This window comes from Leopardus geoffroyi, chromosome E3 (genome assembly GCF_018350155.1).
Source record: "Leopardus geoffroyi isolate Oge1 chromosome E3, O.geoffroyi_Oge1_pat1.0, whole genome shotgun sequence".
In the NCBI taxonomy this organism is placed as follows: domain Eukaryota; kingdom Metazoa; phylum Chordata; class Mammalia; order Carnivora; family Felidae; genus Leopardus; species Leopardus geoffroyi.
Window position 1 is genome coordinate 19,405,576 of NC_059340.1, and position 19,989 is coordinate 19,425,564.

At 59.0% G+C, this 19,989-nt stretch overlaps 1 protein-coding gene and 2 long non-coding RNA genes across 5 annotated transcripts in view; 2 read left to right on the forward strand and 1 right to left on the reverse strand.

The window, feature by feature from the left end:
* Window positions 1-3,223: 3,223 nt before the first annotated feature.
* SBK1 (SH3 domain binding kinase 1) overlaps window positions 3,224-19,989 on the reverse strand; it is a 50,360-nt gene continuing 33,594 nt past the window's right edge. For both annotated transcript variants that reach the window (XM_045459945.1, XM_045459944.1), the window contains exons 2-4: window positions 9,388-9,620; window positions 7,894-8,096; window positions 3,224-6,984 (exon numbers count right to left, since the gene is read on the reverse strand). In XM_045459945.1, coding sequence (XP_045315901.1) covers window positions 6,139-6,984; window positions 7,894-8,096; window positions 9,388-9,613 — 1,275 coding nt within the window. In that variant the 5' untranslated portion in view covers window positions 9,614-9,620 and the 3' untranslated portion in view covers window positions 3,224-6,138. The remainder of the gene's footprint in view (window positions 6,985-7,893; window positions 8,097-9,387; window positions 9,621-19,989) is intronic.
* LOC123588755 lies at window positions 5,430-7,800 on the forward strand. Its single transcript, XR_006708002.1, has 2 exons — window positions 5,430-5,538; window positions 7,384-7,800. It is a non-coding gene; the product is annotated as an uncharacterized LOC123588755 (long non-coding RNA).
* On the forward strand, window positions 9,627-14,772 carry LOC123588754. Of its 2 annotated transcripts, XR_006708001.1 has the most exons (3): window positions 9,627-10,014; window positions 12,435-12,513; window positions 12,716-14,772. It is a non-coding gene; the product is annotated as an uncharacterized LOC123588754 (long non-coding RNA). The 2 variants fall into 2 exon arrangements; XR_006708000.1 differs by lacking the exon at window positions 12,435-12,513.

Sequence of the window (19,989 nt, forward strand, 5' to 3'; positions counted from 1 at the left end):
ACCAAAAGGGGGGTGAGTGGGTGCTGAACAGGCAAAAATAGCTGTTCACTACCTTTTATACTATTCCCGAGTATCCCAAGGTCATTATCACAGCTGTAATTAAATAGACCCCAAACCCTCCCCCTTCTTCAGGCACCCTGTGTTTTCCTTTAACATCAAAATAGAACGACCTGAAGGGCATCTGGGTGGCTCCCTCGGTTAAGCCTCCGACTTGACTTTGGCTCAGGGCATGATCTCACAATTCGTGAGATCGAGTCCTGAGTCGGCCTCTGTGCTTGAGAGCTCAGGTCCTGCTTGGGATTCTCTCTCTCTCTCTTCTCTCTCTCTGCCCCTCCAGTGCATGCGTGCTTTCTCTCTTAAAATAAGTAAACTTAAAAAAAAAAAAAAAAAGAAAGAAAGCGGTTTACCTTAAAAAAAAAAAATAGAATGACTCGAGCCCCGTTACCACCTGTTAGGGACAACCAGGCCCCTCCATGATCTCCCTGAGGATCTCCAAGTCAGGGCTCACGGTCTCCTGAGTCGGGTCATGACCAGCCTACTTCTTTATTATTATTATTAGCTAAGCTGAGGTATAATTGACAAATAAAACCTGTACATGCTTAAAATGTATGACTTCAGGTTTTGAAATATGTATACATTGTGAAATGATCACCACAAGCTAATATACGTATCGCCTCACAGTGTGTGTGTGTGTGTGTGTGTGTGTGTGGTGAGAACACTTAAGACATGCGCTCTGAGCAACTTTTGAGTATACGATACAGTATTGTTAATTACGCGGCCTACTTCTTTGGCTGTCCCCGTACGCTCTTGGTCTCTGGAGTCGCCAGTCTCTTCTGCCCTTCTTTGGCTCCAAAGGAAAACCCCTGAATTTCTCCATTGCCCTCAAAGATCCAAAAACCAAGGCTGGGTGATGAACATTTTCCTCCCCCTCAACTGCCGGTAAATAACTCTCAATTACTTTTCTTTCGCCCACATTTCCACCCCAAACCAGGCACTAGATGCGGGGAGGGAGGTAAGGCCCTACATTTTTGAGAGAGAGAGATGTTGTTTGGAGACTCTGTCGCTCAGTGACTTAAGCAAGCTGAGTGGGCATCGCGTGAAGGGGATGATGGGACGCTGAGGCTGCCCTTCTGGTACTTGTGTCGGCATGCTTAGCGGTCCCTGGCCGGTAGCTGGGGAAGCTTGCATAGCAGTTAAGGGGCATGTTGGGAAAAAACGCAATCGAGAACAAAATCCCTTCCCTTCTTTAAAAAAAAAAAAATTGAAAATGTTTATTTACCTTTCAGAGAGATAGAGAGACACAGTGCGAGCAGGGGAGGGGCAGAGAGAGAGGGAGACACAGATCCGAAGCAGGCTCCAGGCCCCGAGCTGTCAGCACAGAGCCCGGCATGGGGCTCGAACCCACGAACTGCGAGATCACGACCCGAGCGGAAGGCAGATGCTCAACCGACTGAGCCACCCAGGCGCCCTCATAATCCCTTCCCTCCTGAAGTTCAATGTTACTGGAACCTTTCTGATGGACTGAGTCTAACCTGAAGACTATGGGCGGGAGAAGACACCAAGGGCCCTTGAGAAGGAACTCACCATGATCAAGGGGACGTTACCCACCCTACATGGAAAGGGTTGCAGGGGTTTGTCTTAAGATAGAGTGTGGAAACCCTTCACACTGGAAACCCTTCTGGCCAAGCCCCTGTGGCCTTGACCCAGGGGTTCATCAGTGATGCTAAGCTGCAGGACGAAGCAACAGCGGCAGAAAACCGAGGCCCCCTAGTGGTAAGTCCCGGCACTTCTCTGACACTAGGGCAGTTAGAAGGTGATATTTGTACACCCACCGAGCGGGGAAACAGGGCCACTGCTGGCATTTGTAGACTTCCCCTCCACCCCCTAATGATCCATTTTAAAGTGTTCTGTTAAGCCCCTAGGTATCATCCTTATCATTGCAGGGAAGCGGCAGATGTTTTGAAACGGCAGGGTTTTCCTTTAACATATCCTAGCTAAAATTCTTGGGTATGAGCCCTTACCCCTGGGATCTAGTCGGAGTAGATTTGTTTTTCTCTTTTCTTACGGTTTTTCCTCTCTATTTTTTTTACATGGATAATTACGTAATCTAGTGGATGTCTAGTTTCCTCTTCAGCAAGTAAGCTTCAGGGCATAAGGATCGTTGGTCTTATTCATGGCCGGATCCTCGGCCCCTAAAACAGTATTGGGCATTCATTCATTAAGCTGATGGATCGCTGGGGAGTGTCTGTCCTGTGCCACTAGGCATCGGGGGTGGAGAAGGGATAGCAGTTTGCCAAACACTGACGCCGTTCTTGTGGAACTTCCGTTCTAGTGGGCAGAGAACACGCTATCGTGAGCCGTGGTGGGTACTCAGCGTGTCATGAGCAGGGTAAGGGGCTCCTGGCCCAGGCGGTTTCCTCTGATCCCTTGATATTTGAGCAGGAACCTGAAGGAAGGGAGGGAGGGGGCTCCGGGGAGACTTGGGAGAGTCCCCAAATCTACTCAGGTACAGGCCCTGAGGGGAGAGCAAGCTGGGCCGTCCCAAGAGCCAGTGTGGCTGGGAGGCAGCACAGCGGAGGGGAGAGGGGATGGGGTGGGACTTTGGAGGCCACCCTAAGGACAACCCGGCCGTGCCCCACTGCCCAGAGAACTCTGAATGCTCTGGTTTCCGTCTTCAGTGGGCTCCCGACACCCCCAAACGTGATGAGCTTCTCAGTTACGTACTTGCCCAGCACCCAGCCTTCTATGTGGGTCATGTCTGTCTCCACGACTCCATTGCTGGCTGCCTGAGGACAAGGACGCCATCTGTCCTGCTCACTGCTGTATCCCGGGTTCCTAGGAGGAAGCCCGGGACACAGAAGGTGCTCGGTAAATATTTGCTGGGTGGTGACTGGGTGAAAGCAGCCTGCTCTGTTCCTCTGGGCTTTCGCTTCTGTTTTCTGCCCAGTCTGAAGGGCTCCGAGCTGAAGGCGGACGTCAGGCCGCGGACAACTCACTGCCCCTTCCCTCCCAGAACCTGGTCCCTGTTCCCGTCGCCTTCAAGCCCTGGCCCGGACCTGCTCCAGGCCTGAGGAGGCCCCAGGAGGCCTGAAGTAGTTGCCCTCAGACTCTGCAGACACCCCTTCCCCCACTCAGAACATCTGTCGAGTTTGCAGTTCAAGAGTAATTCTGTGTGCCCTCTCCCTACTCCGTCCGTTTCTGAGACAAGACAGCCACCCAGTGGTAATTTTTCTAGGCTTTTGTTTATTTTATAGCAATTGTCATGATTAGAGAAGTAAATAACACATTTAAAAACCTTCTCAGGGCCAAAGGATGCCAGAATATTTACAAACACATGGGGGGGGGGGTGGTGGCAAGACATGAGGGGCTGGGATTCCGCCCAGGCCCTGAGCCAGGCTTGGATGTTGATGCTAGCCACCAGGACTGTCCCACCGGCCTCAGCACGGGCTCAGGGAGCAGTGGCAGCCGTGGGGCTCTGCTCAGTGGGGCTCTAGCTAACCTGCGGCCCCGCCTCCTGCCCAGGGGGCTCCCCACACCCCACAGGCCAGCTCAGAGGGGCCTCTGGGAAGCACCAAAGGACAGGGGCAGTATGGAGGCACAGGGGCTCTGACAGAGACCGGGGATGACCCAGCCTGCCCGGGATGGGACGGACACGCTCACACACACACATACACACAGACACACACACACACACCTTCACAGAAGAATCGCCAGGGGAAGATCTTTTGTGTGTTTTTCGTCTTCTAAGTCTGCGTGACTACGGTGTTATTAATTTTTTGCTATTTGTTTCTTCGACAGTGACATAAACTGAGGTAAACATCTGTGACCAACACCTCTCCTAAGGGGCGAGGGGTCCCAACCCAACTAGCAGGTGGCAGCACAGGGCCCCAGCGGCCACGGAGCAGGCCGGGCTTCTTCGGCCCTGCTCCTGCGTGGGGCCATCGCTGCCCCTCTCTGTGCCTCTGCAAACAAGGGCTGGGCTACATAACTACGGTCCCCTTCCCGAGTCTAACATTCTAGATACTACGACGAGAGAGAAACTCCCAAAGGGGATCTTAACAGAGAAAGAGAGAGAGAGAGAGAGAGAGGGCACACGGCGAGGGACATCTACTTGGAATCTTGCTTCCTTGTTATTGCAGGAGAGACGGGGTGTCGAGAGGCCTAAGGCAAAAGGAGAAGTCGCGGCTGGGAGAGAGAGGTGGCCCGGATGGGCTCCAGGTGGGCCAGGGGCAGTGACGGGGGGCCTTCTCTGAAACTTGGCCCGTGGTGGGAGGAGGGTTTGCTACTTACCTGGCGTGTGGAGGGCCCCAGTGCCCACTGGAGAGATGGGTCTCGAGGAGGGCGGCCGCACCGAGGAAAGCGGGGCCAGGCCCTGGGGCAACCGCAGTTTGTAAACTGGACCCAGGCAGGGCAGGGGGACCTATAGCCCTTTTGCGCGATGGGAATGAGGGATGAGTGGAGAGGTGGGGGCTCCAGGCCAGAGGGTGGGCAGGCCCTCCCTGGCCAGCCCGACTCATCAGAGAGCCCCCTCAGATGGCCTAGAACCCCAGTGGGACCCTGGCAGGTGCGGCCCGGGCTGGTGGATGGGACACGGTCAGGCAGAAGGAGCAGCCTCACCCCAGTGGAGGTTATTGCGGGGTCCCCGGCCTCCAGAGATGGCAGGGGTCATGGGGGAACACTGGGTGAGCTGGGGTGCCTGTTTTGCTGCCTGGGGGCTGGAACCAGCCCGCAGGTGCCTCCCTGCCAGATTCCCTGAGGGGCGGGTGAAGCACAGGCCTGGACGCCCTCTGGCAGCTGCCTGGGGAGGGTCCTGGGGCAGAGTGGTCTCCAGAGGCGTCTGGATGCAATCACCGAACACACAGGACTGCACGCGTACACGTTCACTCTACTCACACACCGCACGCACGCCTACTCACACACACTCACCCCCCTCCTGTTTCCACGGACCCCCATTCTCACGCCCACAGCGGCATACTCCAGGACCGGGAACCTGGGGGACGCGGGGATGGGGACGACCCCAGGCTGACATGCTGGTCTCCGGCAGAAACCCGGGGGTATTCCTGGCACGAATTACCTCGCCGCCTGCCAGCAGCCCAGGCCGCCGGGTCTGGGCTCGGGGAGCCAGGACCTAGGATCTGGGGCTCCCGGGCCTGGGCAGGTGCGGCCAGCAGGGGGAGCTGGGCCGGCCCTAGGCTCGGCGCTCACTCCCTTCGCCTTAGGGATGCGGTGGGGGGCGGGGGAGGAGGGCAGCTGAGGCCCCGCCCCGGCAGCCCGTCAGTCACGAGGGAGTGGGACGCTCGCTAGGGAGGAGGGGGAGGGCTTCGAGAGCGCCACCTCCCAGGGGCTGTGCGGCTCCAGGCCAGTTGCCCTCCTCCTGTGCTCAGTGTCCTCATCCGGGGAACGGGTTGTGTGGGAGTCACTAGATTCTTCGGGTCCGTGCCTGTACACACACACTTTTGCAGCATCCAGACATTTGCTACATTTTGCCGAGGGCTTGGCCTCTTCCCTCCAGCCTCCCGGGAAAGGGGCAGGACGCAGGTGAGCAACGCCCCTGCCCTCAGCTCATCGCCTCCCCCCCCCCACCCCCACCCCCACCCCGCCCGCAGCCAGTGTCCGGGGGCCCTACTCCCCTTCTCTGCCCCAACACTTCAGTCCCCTTATGTGCCCGGGGGCGTGGTGGCGCAGGGTAGGGTGGCCAGGAGGGCAGGACCAGGGGTGGGACTGCGGGACGATCTGCCAGGGGGTGCAAAGGGCCAGGAGCAACTAGGCAGGGTTCCAGGGTTCGGGGCGGTGTGGGGGAGTCTGCCCGCAAGCTCCCTTGCTCCTGGTGTCGGGGGACGGGGGAGGGGGCGCCTCTGAATCCTCGGGTCTGTGGGGCTCGGCTCCTGTGGGCCAAGTCCCTGCCCCACAGGCGGGGCGAGAGGTCTTTCGGTGGCTATCTCGGCGGCCCGCCGCGGACCCGGCGCCTGGGCCCGCCGTCCCGCCTAGCCTACCGCTACTCCCTCCTGCCGCCGCGGGGGCTGGTCGGATTTGCCGCGGCCGCCGCCAAGCCCCCCGTTTTGGCGCGGGCCCGGGCGGCTCCCGGCGGCCCGGCCTGGTGCGAGCGCGGCGCCCCGGCCCGAGGGCGGCGGGAGCGGCTCAGACGCAGATCTCGATGGCCGTGGCCAGCACCACCTGCCCTTTGCTCTTGTCCGGGCGGCCGTCGGTCCTGCCGGGGGGGCCCGGGGGCGCCAGGCCGGCCTCGGGCACGGGCACGGGCACGGGCACCGGCACGGGCACGGGCACGGGCACGGGCGCGGGCCCGACGGCGGGGGGCGCGGGCCGGGAGCCGCTGCCGCTCTCGGTCAGCACCGTCCGCTTGAGCGGCCCGGGCGCCTCGAGGCGCAGCGGCCCGGCGGCGGGCGGGCGGTCCCCGGCGGGCTTGCGCGCGCGGTGCGAGGGCCGGCGCCGCAGCTCGGACGTGAGCTCGTGCTTGAGGAAGCGGAAGACCTCCTTGGCCGGCCCGCGGCGCTCGGGCTCCAGGGCCAGCAGGCGCTGGAACATGCGCAGCGCGGGCTCGGTGAAGCGGCGCCACTGCGACGGCAGCCCGGGCAGGCGGCCCCGCTGCCAGCGCACGAACTCCTCGAAGAAGGCGTCCGCGCCCGACGCCGCCTCCCACGGGAAGTTGCCGGTGAGCACGCAGAAGATGAGCACGCCGAAGGCCCACACGTCCACGCCCGTGTCCACCGCGAAGCCGTCGGCGCGGCCCGCCTGGCACACCTCGGGCGCCGTGTACGGGATGGTGCCGCTGACCCGCTTCACGCGGCAGCCCACGCGGCGCGTCATGCCGAAGTCGGCCAGCTTCACGCGGCGGCACTCGCGGTCGAACAGCAGCACGTTCTCGGGCTTGATGTCGCGGTGCACCAGCTGCCGCCCGTGCATGAAGTCCAGCGCCAGCCCCAGCTGCTGCACGCAGCGCTTCACCGTGTCCTCGGGGAGTCCCACCTGGCGGGCCGGGGGTGGGGGTGGGGGTGGGGTGGGGGAGCCGCGCTCAGGGACTGCCACCACCCCGCCGGGCCCTGCCAGGCCCCTCCCGCCGACCAGTCCCCACGGCCGCCCGCCCCCCCCCCCCCCCCCCCCCCCCCCCCCCCCCGCCAGGCCCCGCCGGCCTCGCCCCGAGCTCCCGGTCGCATTCCCCGGGCTGCCGCCTGGGCCATGCCTCTCCCCTCCCCCACCTCACCGGGGCACCTCCTCCTCTCTCTCTGGCCCAGTCATTCTCATCCCGCACCCTCCCCCCCCCCACTGCAGCCACAGACCCGGGCCTGAGCGCCCACGGTGGGCCGGGTGCCCGTCCCGCGCTGTCTCAACCCCTCACAGCTGCTGTTACGCCCACTTCCCTTATAGGGACATAAGGCTCTGAGAGGCCTTGCCACTCACCCCCTGAGCGCCGGAGCAGATTCATACCTGGCACCACCAGACGCAGAGCCACGCAGAGCCGGGAGCCTGGGATTTTCTGCGCACTCCCTCCCACTCCAGGGCACCTCCTCTGGGAAGCCTCTGGTGGCCCCGCGGCCTCCTCTCCCCCCTCGTGCCCCCACTGTTCCTACGCAGCATCAGACAAGGCTGCCGAGGAGGGTGGTGTTGGACTTCATCCCAGGCCCCTGGCCGCTGCCTTCCCAGAGCCTGGCTCAGTCTGTCATCTGGTTTATTTCGCAGTGTCTGTTCCCCACGAGGAGGCGCGCAAGCCCTTATTCCTAGTGTATCCCCGGCCCTCCGGTGGCTGACGTACAGAAGGGGCTCAGTAAATGCTTGTTGGCTAAATAAGTGGTCTGACTGCCCCCCACCCCCCTCCTACTCTCCCCCTGCGGGGGTGGGAAGACATCTCCCCTCTCCCTGGGCGGCCACACCCAGTACCTGAGGAGGAATGATGTCGAACAGGTCCCCGGCAGGTGCGTACTCTTGGGCGAAGACGTAGCAGTCCTCGGTCTCAAAAACCACGTCAAAGACCTTGATGATGAAGGGGCTGGAGGAGAGGCTGCTGGTGATGCTCACCTCCCGCAGGAAGTTCTTCAGCTTGGTCTTGTTCTTGTTCACAAACTTCAGCGCCATTTTCGTGCCTGACGGGGCAGGAGCCACAGTGGTGAAGGCTCCTGTCCCCGCGCTCCCGCGCATGACGTTCCCAGGCCTGCCCGCACAGCCCGTCCCCGCCACGGGGCAGCGTGTGTCTGTCCTCCTCTTACTGGTAGCAAACTGAGACCCGGGGAGGGGAAAGGACTGGCCAAAGGCCAGGCAGCGAGTCGGGGGTCAGGCCGGGTCTCCTGCCCCAGCCTGCCGGCCTCGGTGAGGATGGCCTGCTGCTTCCTCCACTCTCCCCTCTCCTTCCTGACGTACAGGATCCTCCTTTACGTCTCGGTCTCCCCCCACGCTAGAACGTAGCCCCCTGAGCGCGGGAATCTGTCTCGCTCGTTGCTGTATCTCCAGTGCCTACGACAGTGTGGCGCACAGTAGGTGCTCAACACATGTTTGTTACGTGGCTAAGGAGGAATTAGACACTGAGAGGTGAGGGTCTGCAAGGCATAGGTCCCTGACCCTGCACTTGGGCAGCCATCTGTACCCACTGAGGGTGCAAAGCCGTGTGACGCACGCGTGTCCACAGGGCCCTTACCTGTCACAGGGCCCTCTCTTCACTTCGCACTCACAACCCACGCCTCATAATGACCCTGGGAGGTGGGCCAGCCCTAATGCTATCCTATTTTTAACAGAGGAGGAACCCTACGCACAGAGAGGTTAAGTCACTTGCCCAAGGTCACACAGAGAGCAAGTGGCAAAGATCAGGCAACCCCATGTCCAGTGTTCCTCCCGCCGCTGTCAGTGGGCACAGAGCCCCCGCCCCCCGCCCCCCGCCCCAGGTGTGTGCAGCTGTGGGAGCTCACGAAGTCCCTGTCCCTGACTGGCTGCATGGGCACCGCTGTGAGGCTGTGCTGTGGGGAAGGCATCATGCTCGCGGGGAAGTGAGAAGATTCTGGAGCTGACTTCTGGGGTCTTGCCCTGGCTCACAGCCTCTACAGCTGCATGAACTTAGCTGAGCGATGGGTCTCTGGGTCTCTGTGTCTTCATCTGAGAAATGGAGATGGCCACAGTGACCTCCCAGGGACATCTCCCACCCCTCCTGAAGCGTGGCGCCGTTTCCAAGGACGCACCCTCGGGCTCTGTCCACTCCGCTGGGGTCAACTACCCCCGATGGGCCAGTGATTCCGCAAACACCACTGCCAGCCCTGACTTCTCTCCTGAGCTCCCGATGTCCCGGGGTCATGCCCTCGGCCCCAAAGCAGCCCACCCTCCAGTCTGGTCCCCCCCCCCCCCCCCCCCGTCCCCCAGCCTTCACACCCGCCGCCGGCAGATGCTCACCCGTGCCCTTGTAGGCCACCAGGTCGACCTTCCCATAGGTGCCCTTGCCCAGCTCCCGGACGAGTTCGTAGTGCTTGGTGACATCGCTAGCGGCCAGCGTGCGGAGGGTCAGTGCCTGCATATCTTCAGTGAGGAGCGGCACGCCTGCCCCCAGCCCAGGGGCGGTCCCCGGCCCACAGCAGGGCAGGGAGCGGGGTGGCTCGGGCTCCGGGCAGCCCACGCTCATCTTCTCCCTGTTGTGGGGGGCGCGGCACCAAATGTCACATCAAGCCAGGGCCCCCTGGCCCAGCCACCCGCTCCTTCCCCGGTACCTCGGGTCCCCGGATGCCAGGCTCAAGATGGCCACACGGGGGCGACGAGCATCTATCCCCTTTCCCCAAGGCTTCAGGGCCAGGCCTGAGCCACACTCCCTGGAGAGCCACACTCCCTGCCCCCGCAGTCCCCACTGCGGTACCACTGGCCCGTCTGTCTCAGGCACTCAGACAAGGCACACATGTTTACGTCACACAAAGACACTCCGTGCACCAAGTTCACACGGCCGCTCCTGTCGGCAAATACTGATCACCACCTGCTGTTCGCCAGGGGCCTGCCGCTCAGAGCCCTGGGCCCGCATCACTAACCCAACAGGTAAGAATCCCACCCTCGAGGGACTTAGGTTTTGGGGAGGAGACGGGCGATAAACATAGTGAACGCGTGAATTACACATTATGCTGTAAGGTGTTACGGGCTTTTGAGAATGTAAGGCAAGGGGCGGTGGGGAAGGTGCGGTCTCAGGGCAGGGGTCACGGTAGCAAATTCCTCAGCCAAGCAGGCGCAGACAGAACTCTGGCGGGGTGGTGCAGATGTCCCCCGCTCCCCCAACAGCCTTACGCCCCTCCCCCTCCCCCAGACAACACAACCCTGCTCAGGTATACGTGGCTACAGGTGGCGGCCCGGGCCCCACCTCCCTCCCACACCCGCTCCGCCCCAGACCCAAGGCAGAGCCCAGGCCCACAGAGACCCAACCCTCCCCTGCCTCACCCTCCACATTCACAGCCTGACTGACCCCTTCGGTATCCGCACAAGCTGCACCCACCCGTCAGAGGCACCGAGTTTGTCCCCAGACGGTGTTGGTGTTGGGGGGGCAGGGAGCTGCTTCGGGGAGAGTCCGGCGGGGGGGGGGCGCGGGTGAGCGTGAACGCCCACCTGGGGCCTGCATTTCTTGGCTGTCAAGTTGGCGGTGGGGGTGCTGGGAGCGAAGCTTCCAGGAGCAGTTGCGCACGTGTCTGTGCGTGTACCCGCAGGAGAGGCCGGCACCGAATCCTCCATAAGCTGAGCCCCGGGAGCCTGCCTCCTGGCGCACCTCCCCTTACTCCCTCCTACCTCCCATCCCAGGTGACTCACCCCGCACTTCCCCCAGCCCCCACCCCTGCAAGACAGCCCAGGGGTCTTGGGTAGCCGATCTGGAGCTAGCCACCCAGCTCTGAATCCACCTCTGTCACCTGCTAGCTGGATGGCCTTGGGCAAGTTACTTCAGCCTCCCATGCCTCAATTTTCCATCTAGAAAAAGGACGCATTAGTGCCTTTTCTCTACGGGCTGCTCAGCCGTGGAGCGCTTGGTGCCTGGCACACGTAAGGGCTCTGGAAGTGCCCCGGAGTGGGGTCGTGCGTCCTGCGTCCCCTCCGGCGGAGCCGGCCACAGGCTGCTCTCGGGAGGCCCGCATCCTCACCCCGGCCCAGCCGCTCCCCTTCCAGGCCCAAACCCTCTTCTCCTCCTCTGCCTTCCCCTTCCCTCTTGGCACGACCCAGCCTCCCACTTCACACGGAGAGGAGGAACATCAGGAGGGAACTTCCTGGCCTCCCACGTCCTCCGGCTGGCTGGGGGAGCAGGGGGCCCTCCGCCCCTCCTCCGATTTGGCTCCTGCCCCCTCTGCTTCCTCAGGATCCTGCTCCCCCACTCAGCCCCCTTCCCCTCCATTCATGAGCAAGCCCTACTCCATAGAAGCTTCCCCCGCTGCAGGCACTGCCCTTCCTTCCCTAATTCCTTTGATCTGAACGGATGCCAGGAGTCTGTCTGAAACGCCACACGAATGCCCTCAGTCTGCAGCCTGGATTAGCCCATTTCATAGACCCCCACGGGGGAGGGATGGCGCCAGGCCCACGGACACAGGGTCCCGCTGCCCCTACCTCTGCCAAGCTCCTTGTGCTGAACCCGACTGGGCCGTGGCACCTGTCACCCGGTCTCTGTGTGGTCCCAGCTCCAGCCAGACGGCACCCTGTTACTGTAGCCGCCGACTAGGCTAAAGTGGGCAGCATCTCCCCGTGGTGGTCTTTCCTTGCCTTCAGGGCTAGAGGGGGTCACTGGTCCCAACCTCTGCCAAATATCCCTCCCTGCCCCCCACCTCCCCGTGGGGAGAATTCTGAGTGAGGAAACCCAGGCGATCCGCTTTGAGGCAGCAGGGAGGGGTAAGGCTGTCTCTGGGTGAGCGTCCTCAGGCCCCCAGGGGGTCCGATGAGTACACATCCTCTTTGCCTTGAACTCTTCCCCCTGCCGGCCAGTGAGATGCTGGGCTGCTCTGCTGACCTACTTCTCTTGATGATTGTGGACTCCCCGAGGGCTGCTGCGCTGGGCAAGGCCATGGGCGTGCAGGCACATATACGCACCCGTGTGCAACGCTCCCACTTTGGGCTTTGGCCCCGCCAGTCCTTTGGGGCTGTTTCTACATCCTCTGGGAGGTTGACCGACTGGCAGCTGCAAGTTGCTAGAAGCTCTTTCTCCCCCTGTCCCCTCCTCCCTCGCCCGGGGGCTGTGGGGTACATGGCTCATCCCTGCTGCTTTGGCCGCCGAGTTGCACTGCGCAGGCAGCTGTCTGGGTCGGGGCTGCAGCCACAGTGGGGTGGGTCTGGGTCCCACATTTGCCCCCTGCACTCCAGTTTAGCCCTTGCTTTGACCACCACCCTGCACTGCGTCTCTGTGGCTTCAGTGCCTCTCTCAATCCTCCTCTGCCAGTCCCGCTGCCCGCCTTGATCTCCCCCTGCCCCACAGCCAATCTTCTCTTTATCCTCAGGCCCCACTCTTCCAGGAAGGCTTCTCTGCTGCCCCGGGTGCCGGGTCCTGCCTCTGCTGAGTCCCAGGATTCACATAGGGTCTGTGTGGCTCTCTCTGAGGGTTCCTGTTGAAGATCTTGGGGTGGTCTCCACTCCGTCCCCTGTCTGTCCCCATCAACAGGCCAAGAGCTCTCCGGGGGCAGTGGCTACTTTCTCCCAACCTTTCTTAGTTCCTAGGGCCCAGTTTTGGGGGTCCCCACTACTGGCCCCTCCCTCCTTCACCACCTCCCTCTCCCTTCAGGCCTGTTCTCTGCCAGCCGTCAGCAGGCGACAAGGAATTAATCCACACAGCCCTCCCCGTCGCTGCGTCATAGCCCCAGGTACACACTGCCTCTGACCCAGTTACGATGCATGTGACTTAAGAGGCACAGTGGGGAGCGAAAGAAACGGCATGGGCCTTGGGGCTCAGCAGGCTTGCCCTTGATCCTGCCCTGCGCCACTTTTTAGGTGGGTGACCTTGAGCGAGTCACTTGTCTGGGGAAAATAACAACAATGGCAATAGCAAGGAACTCACGCTGAAATGGGGCTTACTACCTGCCGGGCCCTGGACTCAGGATGAGCTCATCTTATCTTCCCAATTCAACGGGTAGGTGTCATCATCACCCCCATTCTAGGGCTGAGGAGAACGAGGCACAGAGAGCCTGAATAACTCGTCCAAGGTCACGCAGCTCGCGTTGGGACTGGCTCCAAAGCCGGTGCTCTGAACCACTGTTTTCCCAAGCCAGAATGGTAGAGCATCTCATCCGGATGCCTTGGTATCCATGTGGGGAAACCGAGGCCCAGGAGAGCGCAAAGCCTGAGCCGAAGACGCCCATGCATTCGCTCAGCTCCTGCTGGGAGGTGACCGAGTGGCAGGCACTGTCCAGGCGCTTCACGGGTATTAACTCACAGCAGTAGGTAGACCAGCAACTTCCTTCAGGCGGGGACTCCAGGCCAGAGAGTAAACTAAGACACATCCACCTCCCCGAGTGGTCGAGGGCACATACACCTGGCATCGGTGGGAACTTGACCTGAAACTATTTTGCCTTCATCACCATTGCCTCCGCTTGAAGGAGCGGCTGTGGACTCGGTGGCTGTGAACTTTCCAGCAGCAGGCGGTGGAGGCCCCTGGCTGGCCCCCTGTTCCTCCCATGTAGCCGGCCCTACCGTCCACACTTCAGCCGACTGTGCCATGCCGCGGGACCTCACGTGCCTTGCACCTCGAGTGTGTGTGTGTGTGTGTCCTCGCTGGCCCCGAGGGAGGCCCTTGGTTTCTGGTCTGTGTGGCTGAAGGCAGGTGGGTGTCACCCAGCCTTCCCGGCAGCAGTTGTGGCTCTGGCCCTGTGGGCTGGGTCTTCTGCCACACGCCGGGAGGGCTTCCCAAGCAAGAAACAAGACCGAACCGCCTACCACTTCCTGTTGGCAGGTGGCTGGAGCTGGGTGCCTCTCTTACGAAAGCCATACCCAATGCACAACCCAACTCAGAGCTACTTTGGAGCCTGCCTTCCCTACCCTCCCCCACCACATGCACACACAGTGCCAGCTTGGCAAAATGTCACTTACTGAGTCCTCATAAGAACCCTGAGAAGAAGGGCAAGATGCTCCCTCTGTTTTTTTTTTTTTTTTTTTTTCTTAAAAACACAGCTATATTAGTACACACCACAAAATTTACCGGTAGTAGGCGTACGATTCAGTGATTTTAGCAAACGTCCGTTGCCGCAATCAAGTGCTGCTTTCTGTTTTATAGATGAAGAACCTAGGAGGTTGGTGATTTACTATGGTTCTGGAAAAGACAGCCACTGTCCACCAAAACTTTGTGTTCTCTCTTTTATAATAGAGCTGCTGCTGGAGGGTGGCTGTCGGCAGGGTACTGCATTTCCTGCCTGCCTTGCATCCGGATGTGGCCATGTGACCAGTTTTCCCCAATGGAATGCGAGCAGCGATGATAGATGTGACTGTCTTTTAAGACTGGGAGGAGTTTCTCCATTCTCTCATCGGTCCTAAAAGACAGTGGAGCTACAAGATAGGAAGGAGGAGCCTGGGTGCCTGGCTGGAGGTCTCCTGGCCAAGAGGATTACCCACTCTGCATTTTATGGCAGCCAGGAGTGAATGGCTATTGTGTTAGGCTGCTGAGATACAGGGGCTTGCTTGTTACAGCGGCTAGCACTACTCTAATCCAAGGATTATGTAGCAAGGAGGCCAGAAAGGTATGATTTGAAGCTCGGTTTGTCCACTTGCCTGGAGGATGGCCAGTCTCAAAAGAGAGGGGGCCCTGCGCTTACCCTGTCTCCTGGGAGGATAATAATACTGGCAAAAGTTTATCGAGTGTTTCCTTAATGTCGGGTGCTGTGCTGACCACAATGGATTCAATCATTTAACAGTTACAAGCCTGGGCAGCAGGTTCTCCTATCATTACCCCATTTTACAGAAAGGACTACTGATACACTGGTGGGCTAACTAATTCGGATTTGAACTCAGGCGTCAGGCTTCAGGTCCCGTGCTCTCATGTACCGCGTCCTCTGAGGCTCCTGAAGGTAAACCCAAGCAAACAGCAACCTAAAATGAGACCGTTGTTACAGTCCCAACAGGGAGGACATGTGTTCTCCATCACTGGGGGAGAGAAGCAGAGAGCGGGGAGTTGGGGGCGGGAGGTGAGGATGGACCAAGTGATATCAGCCAGGCCTTTCTTACTCTCACTCGGGGGGGGGGTGTGTGTCTAAGATTCTCTGTCCCCATAGTACAGGCAAACCCCAAGAGTATCCTTAACAAAGCTCTGGCCTAGAAGGATTCCATCCGCAGACGATTGTTGCTGGGTGGGTCACCTCCTTGAGTTCGTCTTATTAAAAGCCGTGTGAAAAAAGCAGCCATAAGGCATGATTTCAGGTACTGAGTGGGGACAGGGAGCCTGCTTCACTCTGCTTCTATGTAAAGCGAGGGGGTGGAGGCTCATTCCCCAAGCCTCCATGCCGAGCCAGCTCCCGATACCCCCTGGCCCCCTTATCCGCCTCCAGGCTTCTGCCTCTGAGGCCTCCTTGTCCGTGTCAGACCCACTCCTTGTCTTGCTTAGGAATTTTCAGTGGCTTCTTAAGTCGGCCTGTGGTGCTTTTTTCCTGCTCAGCATGAATTTCCCTTTCTTCAGGGAATGGCCCCTCTCTCAGGCCACGTGGTTCAGTAAGGTGGTCTTCATCTTGGCTCAGGGGCAGGCCTGACCTGGGCCTAGCTGGCCAGCACATCCATCCCACCTGCCAGGTCATGTGACCGGTTCACAGATGAACCTGTGACCAAAGGTGGCCCACTGGGATCTAGCCCTAGGACTCTGGCTGCGGCTGTCAGGAAAGAGATGCCTCCTGATCCCTGGGATGCCAAGCTGGAAGACCCAGGTCTGGAGCTGCTGGGGGGCCAGCTTTGCCACCATGCGGAGAGCGCCTGCCTGAGAATGAAGCAACAGAGAAGAAAAGCAGAGCTGCAAGGTGGAGAGGTTTCTGATGACTCGGGGCCCCTGGATCCAGGCATGACTAAAGGCAATTATACTCCTGACCATTTGTTTCACGCATTGATACATTTCCTTTCTGGCTTGAGCCACTTTGAGTTGAGTTTACGTAACTTGCAACCTAAAGATTCCAGATTAGTATACCCGCTCGGGCCTGGGCACTGCGTAGGGTGCTGGCACGGGGCGAGTAGGTTAGAGTGAAGCCTCAGGTAGAAGGTGTGAACCTACACTCCAGGAAGGCAGATAAAGTAAGGAGTCAGGTGACCAGAGTCTGAAAAGCCAACGTCAGCACTCCAGCATTTCCAAGGAGGGCATGGCAGTGGGGGTCAGGGTGGGTCCCTGGAGGAGGTGACACACAAATGGGCTTTGAAGGGGGCTGACAATCCAGTAAGAAACCTTGGGGCGCCTGGGTGGCTCAGTCGGTTAAGCGTCCGACTTCAGCTCAGGTCACGATCTCGCGGTCCGTGGGTTCGAGCCCCGCGTCAGGCTCTGGGCTGATGGCTCAGAGCCTGGAGCCTGCTTCCGATTCTGTGTCTCCCTCTCTCTCTGCCCCTCCCCCGTTCATGTTCTGTCTCTCTCTGTCCCCAAAATAAATAAACATTAAAAAAAAATTTTTTTAAAAGAAACCCAAGAGCTCCTTGAAAGCAAGCCTCATGCTTTAGTCACCTTGGTGTTCCTAGCACTTAGCCAGGGTGTGACAAATGGCAGGTGAGTAACGCTTTCCGTGTTGGGCAAGTTGTAAATTTGTGTCTCTTGGCTTTCCTGAACGTGACCCTGCAGGCACAGTTATTTCCTCGGGGGCTTGTGTGAGGTAGCATTGGCCCCATTTTAGCGATGCAGAGACTGATGGCCAGAAAAGAACAGTGATTTGCTCAAAATCGCACGGAAAGTCAGTGGCGGGGCGGCACTAGAGGCCAAGGCGCAGGGTGAGGTGTGCTCTCCCCCCAACAGCCAGGGCCCCAAGCTCAGCAGAGATGGGTGTGGCTGGGAGTGCCACCGGTGTGGACAGAGTGGCGGGAGGTACGAGGATAACGGCGATAGCGGCACAGGGGAAAGTGATATAACTGCTAACACTAAGGATCCCTGTTGTGTGCCAAGGGCCTCACAAAAATTAACTCGTCTAAGCCTCCCAACATCCTACGACACAGGGACTATACTTCACCCCAACTTACAGATGAGAAAACCGAGGCCCAGAGCAGTCATGTTACTTGATCAAGATCATCCGGTCAATGGCAGAGCTGGGATTCAAATCCAGGCATTATCGCTCCAGTGTCCGAAAGCCTAACCACTCTGTTTCATTGACCCTAAATTGATATAGTACAGATTATCACTCATATTCTCAGTATGCCAATGCTTTGCATTGCTGCTGTCATCCAATCTTCACAGCAACCCCATTTTACAGATCGGGACACTGAGGCTCAGAGGGATCCAGTAGCCTGCCTAAGGCCACTCAGCCGGTAAATTGCAGAGACCAGGACTGAACACTAAAGTTCCCTTGCTCTGCTCCTCTCCTCTCCTCTCCTCTCCTCTCCTCTCTCTGGCCCCAGCCTTCAGCACCACAGGTGAGGACAGCACCCAGGCGGGCCCAGTGCTAAGTGCAAGGTTAGGAGAGGCGGGAGCTGGGGAAGCAGGCAGGGTGGATGGACCACTGCAGACCTGGAACTCAGACCTCCAGGGCTGGAAAAGGATGTATGGGTATACTGCCGCTGATTTAACCAGACCCCTAATGCGTTGTGTTCAACTTTTTTTTGCTACTACAAACAATGAGAAGCCTGCACATAACTCATTTTGCTGTGTGCCGATGTGTCTGTAGGCTCAATTCTAGAAATGGGTTGCCAGGTTAAAGGGTGCGTGCGTTTGGAATTTCTGTAGAACGTTCGATTCCCCCAGAGGGCTGTGCCACTGGCCTTCCCCCAGCCGTGTAGGAGAGAGCTGCTTCTTGGTGGAGCAGGGCAGCGGCCACCAGCTCCTTCGCCCTCTCTGGGCTTCTGTATCAGAAATGTGGGGTGGTGGGGGGGGGATACGAATAGGTTTCTCACTTGCTTATTTGCATAAAGTAACTCTGGAATCAACATCAGACATTAATAAAGGTGCTTCACCACCCTTGGCAGTCACTCCCACCTCCTCCTTCAGCTTCTGCGGTAACCTCCTGTCTGGTCCCCCCACCTACCACAATCTATTCTTCTTTTTTTTAAGTTTTTAAAGGTTTTTATTTATTTTTGAGACACAGAGACAGAACATGAGCAGGGGAGGGGCAGAGAGAGAGGGAGACACAGAATGCGAAGCAGGCTCCAGACTCCCACGCTGTCAGCACAGAGCCTGACGCGGGGCTTGAACTCACGGACCATGAGATCATGACCTGAGCTGAAGTTGGACGCCCGACCGACTGAGCCACCCAGGCACCCCTACCACAATCTATTCTTGACCCAGCGGCCAGGGAGTCTGGCAGAGCCTACTCAGGTCGCATTGTTCCCACCATCAGCTCCCATTTCATTCCAAAGTCCTTACAAGGGGCCTCAACTTACCCCTCTGACCTGTCTCCTCCCTCCCTCTGCTCCACACACACTGGTCTCCCTGCTGTTCCCCCAAACGCGCCAGCTCCCGGCCTGGGGGCTGTTCTCTCTGCCCTTAGATGGCTGCGTGGCTCCGTTCTTCCAAGTTCTGCTCAGATGACAGCTTCTCAACCAGGGCTCCTCTGCTGCACTCCAGTTATCCCGCTCTCGCTGCCCCCAGGGGAGGGTATCACTCTCTAGCGTGTTATATAATTTACTGACTGGCTCTATCGATTGTGGCCGTCTCTCTTCCCCACCAGAACTTAAGCACCAGGAGGGCAGGGACTTTGTTGGGCTGGTTTTGTTCACTGCTGATCCCCCAGCAGCTAGGACAGTGCCTGCACATCACAGGCACTTAATCGATATTTGGTGAATGAACGGATGCATGGATGCATACATCCCTGGGGAGAGGCGTGGGAACTGAGTGACCAGAGGCAGGGCAGGAATGAAACTTTTCACTAGGATTTCACAGTCCTCTTGGTTCTAGGGAGTAAAAGGAACTAGGCTCAGTTGGTGGTCGAGGCGAAGCCAAAGGAAAATGCAAGGGGAGGCCATGTGCATCCACCTAGGCTCAACAGCCCAGGGCTGGGATCCCCTGAGAGGGGCCAGAGGAGGGGTGGCCCCCGGGAACCTCCTTGACACCCCACCCTGAGCAGAGCCCTCTCTATGTCCCCACGGCAGGTGCCGTAGTCTGGCTCTCGGCTGTTCACCACCTTCCCTAGAGGGTGTCCTTGATCCTCTCATTTGTTTGCCCCACTGAAGAAATCTGTTCACACGTGGGTCCTCCTATCTGCTGCCAGAGAGTGGGGAGACCCAGAGCCTGGTCCCACTGGCCCCAGAAAGAGGCCTATGGGGGGCTTGGAAAAGCACTTGCCCCTGCTGCTGCCCCCAAGGAGCTCTGGTCAGCCACCTGCCTTCCCTTCTCTTCAGTCTTCCAGTCTATGAAATGAGCTATTTAGTGGTTCTTATCCCTTCATCGGTCACCGAAGGTTCACTACCCTCTCCTCTGAAAAAGTCCACAGCCACCCCATGCACACTTGTATGTACGACAGCGGGGCGGGGGGTGGGGGTCAGAGCCCCAGGGAGCCCTCAAGAGACTCCAGATAAGGCCTCTCCCTCCCCTTGGCCTTTCAACACAAATATAAACTCTAGCAAGCATTCTATTCTGGTCAAAAGGAGAAAGAGAAGAATATTCTCAAATCACTTCCTTGTCTTCCCCCTTGTGCAAATTCCAGCTCCATCCCTTCTTGCTGTGTGACCTGAGGCAGGTGGCGCCACTTTCCTAAGCCTCAGTTTGCCCGTCAAGAAAATGGGGCTGAGAATGCCCACCGAACGTGGTGGCCCTCTGTAAGAATTAAATGGGCACTGGCTGGACAGAGGGGCCTGGGGCCGTGGTTCCGTCGTGGATTTGGCACAACCTTGCACCACTCTGACTTTGTCTCGGCTTTCTATGCTGGAAATGGGGGCTCTGCTAAATCTCACCCCCTGAACCCG